Source organism: Anopheles gambiae, chromosome 3 (genome assembly GCF_943734735.2).
Source record: "Anopheles gambiae chromosome 3, idAnoGambNW_F1_1, whole genome shotgun sequence".
NCBI lineage: Eukaryota > Metazoa > Arthropoda > Insecta > Diptera > Culicidae > Anopheles > Anopheles gambiae.
This window is the reverse complement of record NC_064602.1, coordinates 90,548,359-90,554,615: the sequence shown is the minus strand read 5'-3', so window position 1 is coordinate 90,554,615 and position 6,257 is coordinate 90,548,359. Positions and strand designations below refer to the sequence as shown.

At 46.5% G+C, this 6,257-nt stretch overlaps 2 protein-coding genes across 2 annotated transcripts; both read right to left on the bottom strand.

Moving 5' to 3' along the window:
* Positions 1 to 2,472: 2,472 nt before the first annotated feature.
* On the bottom strand, positions 2,473 to 4,214 carry LOC1280866 (small ribosomal subunit protein uS2). Its single transcript, XM_320736.5, has 3 exons — positions 4,094 to 4,214; positions 3,429 to 3,676; positions 2,473 to 3,331 (listed from the first exon to the last, which is right to left on the bottom strand). Exons 2-3 carry the CDS (start codon positions 3,645 to 3,647, stop codon positions 2,693 to 2,695), a joined length of 858 nt encoding a protein of 285 aa, XP_320736.3. The 5' UTR covers positions 3,648 to 3,676; positions 4,094 to 4,214; the 3' UTR covers positions 2,473 to 2,692.
* A 1,099-nt stretch (positions 4,215 to 5,313) lies between these two features.
* On the bottom strand, positions 5,314 to 6,247 carry LOC133394025 (uncharacterized). Its single transcript, XM_061662337.1, has 3 exons — positions 5,964 to 6,247; positions 5,725 to 5,888; positions 5,314 to 5,653 (listed from the first exon to the last, which is right to left on the bottom strand). The coding sequence occupies exons 1-3, from the start codon at positions 6,232 to 6,234 to the stop codon at positions 5,450 to 5,452; spliced, it is 639 nt and encodes a 212-aa protein (XP_061518321.1). The 5' UTR covers positions 6,235 to 6,247; the 3' UTR covers positions 5,314 to 5,449.
* Between the last annotated feature and the right edge of the window lie 10 nt (positions 6,248 to 6,257).

Below are 6,257 nucleotides of genomic sequence, written 5' to 3'. Positions count from 1 at the left end.
CTGCACACGTTAAAAAGAAGAATAAAACACATTATAAACCAAACAACGTCACCGAAAATTCACCAATCCCAACGAATGTAAAGCCACTGAAACTGTAACACCGGCGGACACACGCCAATCGCCATCACCTTCTTGCTTCCCGGTTGCTACCCCCTGGAACACTTTTCGCCTTCGCTGCCGTATCGGACAGAAGGCTGGCAACGTCCGATTCAGTCTGGCCGTGTAACTTCTTGTCACTGCGATTGGCATCTTGCACTGCTAGGTGCTGGAAACTTTACACTAAAAACCGCGCGTCACTTTCTGGTACAGCACACAGCACACAACATGCCGCACCATCGTTGTTGAAATGTTCTGAAGCTAATGAGACACCTGATGTGGCGGAGAAGCGTTGCCACGCAACCGTAACCGTACGCCGTACGAGAATAGTCCGTCTGTCCGTCTACTACGATCGCGTTCTAATCGACGCATGTGAACGGGCGCGTATTGGAACGCTACTGAATCCACCAACAATCATACCCCGGACAGGATCTGGTTTTGGAGTTGGAAAAAATGCTCCCCCATCACGGAAACGTAGCAGACTGTTTTCTGGGTGTTTTTTTATCGTAATAGGACACACCCGCTCAATGGGACTTTTTTGTTTTGTTTCACTCTGTATGTCTTCTCCACCTTCCTTGAACTGGACGCGCAGAGGCAGCATTCGCCATACGGTTACGCATCGCTGGGCCTGCTTAAGTGTATTGCTATTTTTGGTCTTCATTTTTTTTCGCAAACCTATTTTGAATTATGACGTTTGAGCGATGAAACGGTTTGATGCCGATTGGGGCGCAATAAACACCATCACAGTAGCATCCTGTGACACCTCTATGACACCCTGGTCAGAGTCTACACTTGGGTGGGAAAGGGAAGGCCTAAACCAAATTCAAAAGCCAGACAATTTAATTTCCTTACCACACAACACACGACGGGAGAAACAACAGCCACGTGTTCTGGTGCAGAGGTGCAAAATGCGTTTTCTAGAAATGCAATAAATTGATGCGTTGCGGAAACTAGAATTATTCGACAGGCTAACATTGACCGGGGAGGAGCTAAATAAGAGCCTACAAGTGGCAATGGTACTCCGAAGCCTCCCGGAATCCGGCAGGTCTGACGGTGAGCATACGCTGGTTTTAGCGAAAACCAAGGTGGTGGACGAAGTTGCCAAAAGGGGAAACAGAGGTTGCTGCGATTCTGTGCTCAAGACGCTCGTTAAGAAGAATCTAATTTTATGTCATTTATGTCAACAACCAGGGCATAAAAGAAAGGATTGCCTGATTCTAATGGAGAATCGGTCCAGTGATTGGAAACAGTGGGAACAACAATATGGTGTGAAACGGAGCCAGTTATGTGTGAAATGTAGTAGTGGGAGCTCGGAATCGGACCTACCCGATTCCGATTCCGTGTTCGGAATCAATTGCGGACCCGATTCTTATGCTGGAATCGATTTGGATTCTGGAGCCGATTACAGAGCTGATTCCGAAGTTGACGCTGGAGACGATTCTGGAATAGATTCCGGATTCGGATTCGGTTCCGGAATCAGAATCGGCTCCGGAATCGGGATCGACCTGGGAATCTCAATTTGCTTCGGAAACGGAATCAGAATTGCCTCCAGAGTTGGAATTAGCTGCGGAATGAGAATCAGTTCTCTAATTGAATTAAGAAGTTTCAGAAGCGAAATCAATCCGGGAATCTCCATGAGAATGGCTCGTTTAAATGTATATTTAGATTATTTTAGCAAACGCCTATTCTTATAGATGCCGAAACTGATGCCGAATCCGGAGCAGAATACGATTTCGGACCCGAATCCGATTTCGAAAGCGATTCTGATTCCAGAGCCGATTTCGGAGCCGATTCCGATTCCGAAACTGCTTCCGATTACAGAACCGCTTCCGATTCCAGACCAATTCCAATTCCAGAATCGATTCCGGAAACTAACTCCCGGACCTACTATCCTGAATCGATTTTAGAAGACTAAGCATTTAGACGTAGGGTCTGAACTGTCTCCGTAGGGTAAAACATCAACAGTGACCCTCAACGATGTAATGTTCGTCCCGAAGTTAGAGACAAACTTAGTGCCCGTGAAGAAGCTGGCGGCAAAAGATGCTGTGATCCGTTTTGACATGTCCGGTTGTCGAATCGTGAAGGATCAGAAGGATCTGTGACAGAATATATTCAGTCTGCATTTTCCACTCATACGAGCCAGAAGGTTCCAACATGTTTGGCTGGCCTCATAAGGCCCTAGCAATGGTTTTCAATGTCAAGGATATTAATCCTGCATTAACGGTGTACAAATCATTATGTAAAGGAAACCATAACTTCCAGGCGACTTCCAAGTTAAGGAATAGCGCACTTGTAATTTTGTTAAAATACCCTCCACATATCGTTTAGAGTTTTCGGAAAGGCAATAAAGCTAGAATGAAAGAAAAAATGAAACCGTTTTCCTGTTTTCACGAAAAGAATGAAACGTGACAACTTACACTGTTTATTTCACTCTTCCGATTTTGGACAACCTCAACCCACGTGTTGTGTGCGGGAGAAGGGAAGGTATAACACACGATACCGTACAATCCTGCGATGGTATGCTATCGGCTACCCTCCCTCCCCCCCACCCCCTGGGGTGGTCACAAACGGTTTGGGCCCGTTCTCGAGCGAATGCTTAGAAAGCGGCACCACCCCACGACGCGGCACCCGGAGCAGCGGGCGCAGTATCGTCCTCGTTCCAGTCATCGTTCGCGCCGGCGACAGCCAGCGGCTTGGCCTGCGGGACAGCCATCGCGGTCTGGGTCACATCCTCGCCCCAGGTAGTCGGCTCATCGGCAACCACCACCTCATCCGGCACATCCTTGATGACCGGCGCGGCAGCCTCGATTGCGGCCTGCTCCTTCTCAGCCTCCTCCGGGTCGCGGAAGAAGAACAGATCCGGCATCACCTCCCAGCGGTCGTGCGTGATCTTGCCGCGCAGGCGCAGCACCTCGCGCGCCAGCATCCACCACATCAGACCGATCGAGTGCGTCGACTTGGTGTTGCACGGGATGGCAATGTCGACGAACTTGACCGGCGAGTCGGTGTTGCAGAACGCGATGACCGGAATGTTGACGTACGACGCCTCCGTCACGGGCTGGTGGTCGGTCAGCGGGTCGGTGACGATCAGCAGGCGCGGCTCGCGGAACGTCGTCTGGATCTGGTTAGTGAAGGCACCGGGCGTGAAGCGTCCGGCAATCGGGGTCGCCTGCGTGTAGTGGGCGTACTTCAGCACGGCACGCTGACCGTACGGACGGGACGAGATGGCAAAGACCTGACAGGACGGAGGAATTGTTTACATTAGCAAACAGATTTTGAATTGGCCGGTTATTCCCGATTAAGCCCGATACATAAAGTGCCCCTCTGCTTACCTCTCCCGGGTACTCGATCGAAGCGATGCAGCGAGCGGCAAGCAGCAGCTTCTCGTAGGTGCGGCCCAGGTTGATGATGTGCACACCGTCCGTGCGGCGCTTGTACACGTACTGCTCCATCTGGAAGTTCACCGAGGTGCTTCCGATGTGGGTCGTCGCGGCCAACATCTTGGTGACATCGTCCTCCTTGAGGGACAGAACATCTAGATTTCCCGACATCGTTCCGTTAATTAGGAGCAACGGTTAACCTGCAATCGAGGAAACGATGGGGAAGTGATTAGTGAGGTTATGTTGTTTACACACACGGTACGCAGGACCGGGAATATACATCTTTTAAGTTATTTTAACGATGGAAAGGGGATCAACGCAGGCAGCAGTGTATGAAACTAAGTAAAAGAGTGTAAAGATACTTAATTAAGTTTGCATTAATTACAATAAAGTCACAGAAAGGAATATGTAAACAGGCAGCCTGCCGCCAGCTGGAGCGCTCTGGCACGTGGATAATTGGAAACATGTTCCGGGAGTCTTTTTTCACCGAAATCCACACAAATAACACCAATTTCATCGCGTAACGTTTAAAGGAGTAGCAAGGGATAGGAATTATAGTAAAATAACTACAAAAACATGGAAAATTTAGGAAAATTTCAGAGAAAACAAAAACTTACGTAGTGAATGCCACAGGGATTAAATTGAAAGAGAACCCTTATCGAGCAGTTGTGCGTGGTACAAAACTTTTCGAGCACTTTTGACAGCTGCAGCTGCTCGATTTTGGATTTTGTTTTTCCGATCCGACACAAGGTAAATACATTCATTGTGTTTTGGACTAGATTTGTAAATTATGAGTTCAATGCTGTTTTTGGTTGAAATTTGCTTTGTGCAGTCCTATAAAATTGTTAAATCTTATTTTGAAAATAAGACGATAGTAAAAACAGTGCAAAAAAGAGTTGAATTTAAATGACCAAAAGGCCTTTTCGTAATCTATTTAGGAACCTTCGGCATGCTTTGACATTTGTAGACCGACCGATCCAAACAATTTAAATTCACGGTTAAAAAACATGTTCTTTTGTTTACAAATTATTGTCCAATTACTCGGGGGATTACAGTCAAATTTAAAGCCAAACAACTAGTCGCCTCTACAATAAAGCTCTGGAACGTGTTATTCAAGGATGATTTTTACCCTATTCGTACAATGCATATCTTAATATCGCGAATGATGTCTTTCTTTCGCTTGTTGGCCTGCTCACGATAGAGCACGTCCTTGTGAGCTCGGTCCCTGACTGCAGCTTCCCATCCATGTAGACACCCGATCTACGATAGGTTTCACTTCACCTGATACAACCATCGAGTTCGCTGTGCTCCCCTGCGCGTTATGCCGAACAGGCGATCGCTTTCGAACGCCTGCTTGGTGGGGTATGAGTCCGCCATCCTCATGACATGCCCCAGCCATCGTATCCTGTCAGCCTTCGCCATCCTCCTCTCGGATGGTCCAGGATTCGTATCCATAAAGGACCATAGGGCGAATCAATATACACCTGTTTCCAGCTACGCTCGGATCTCGTGCCGTTTGCATCGAATCATGTGCGTGCGAATGCGTGCACCCATGGTTGAATCGCGTTCCACTATGGTCGGCACGGCAAAACGGCACGAGATTCGAACGTAGCTAGAAACAGGTATAATTAGAGCGAGAACACCCTTGCATTGCTTTGCTGGACGTAAGGATCGCTTTGATAGTGAAGATGGCGTGGAGGCGTCCTCCATTAAGGCCGGCGTAACGGACTGGCAGACGAAGACGCGAGACCGTGAGCGGTTTCGGACACTCCTGAGGCAAACCAAGACCGCAAAGCGGTTGTAGCGCCGGATAAGTAAGTAAGAAAGTAAGGATCGCTTTACCATGTTGGATTTTGTAAAAATCGATAAACTAGCTTTATTGCACTGTTTCATGAAAAGTGCATCGCACCCGTTACATTTAGCAGCTACATAGTTAACACTACATGAGGGATCTTATAAAATACAACTATATCTCATTGTCCTTTATGTGTTGCTTTATTGTCTGTCACGGGTTGAGCTCTGTATGCCAAATGATGCGCATTAGCTGAAAAGCTCCTACGTTTCCGTTTTCCTGCACTAACACCCAAATGCAGAAGCACAGGGTTTGCAGCCAGTGCAGCCGCTATACCTAACAACGCTGCCCCTGCAACGGGAATCCACACCGATTTTGTAAGGTCCTGTAATTAATAGTGAAATAAATTGGAAAATATTTATTTAATGCAACATATTAGTTGTATGCATCCCTTACGTTAGTTCCATAGAGTGGATTCAAACCGAATCCATGTGTCTGATGGCCATTGTTGTATGCGTATTCGTAATCCTGTAAACCATAATCCAATGGGCGACCAGAACTGTAAATAGGCCTTCGATCGTATCCCAAGGACGAATAATGGGAGCCACTACTGAACGGAGCTGTGAAAAATTAAATAAATAAACAATAATTAAAAATATGTATACACGTAATACATGAAAAAAGTATAAACTTACAGTACCCCTGATGTGTTTTACTTGAATAAAACGGGCTATATTTGTCATCGTTGTTTGATGTTATAAAATCCTTCTTATATTTATCTAGCCCATCATAATATTCAGGCGTATACAAGCTCGATCCGGATGTATCAATCGCTTTCCAGCGATCACTGCTATCATAAACAGATGGTCTTGTTTTTAAACTATCCAAACATTCAGCGGAAATAAAATATAACATAAAAAATCCTAAATTTAAACATAACGATTGTCGTCTATCCAAGTTGGCCATTTTGCACTTATTCAAATCGTATC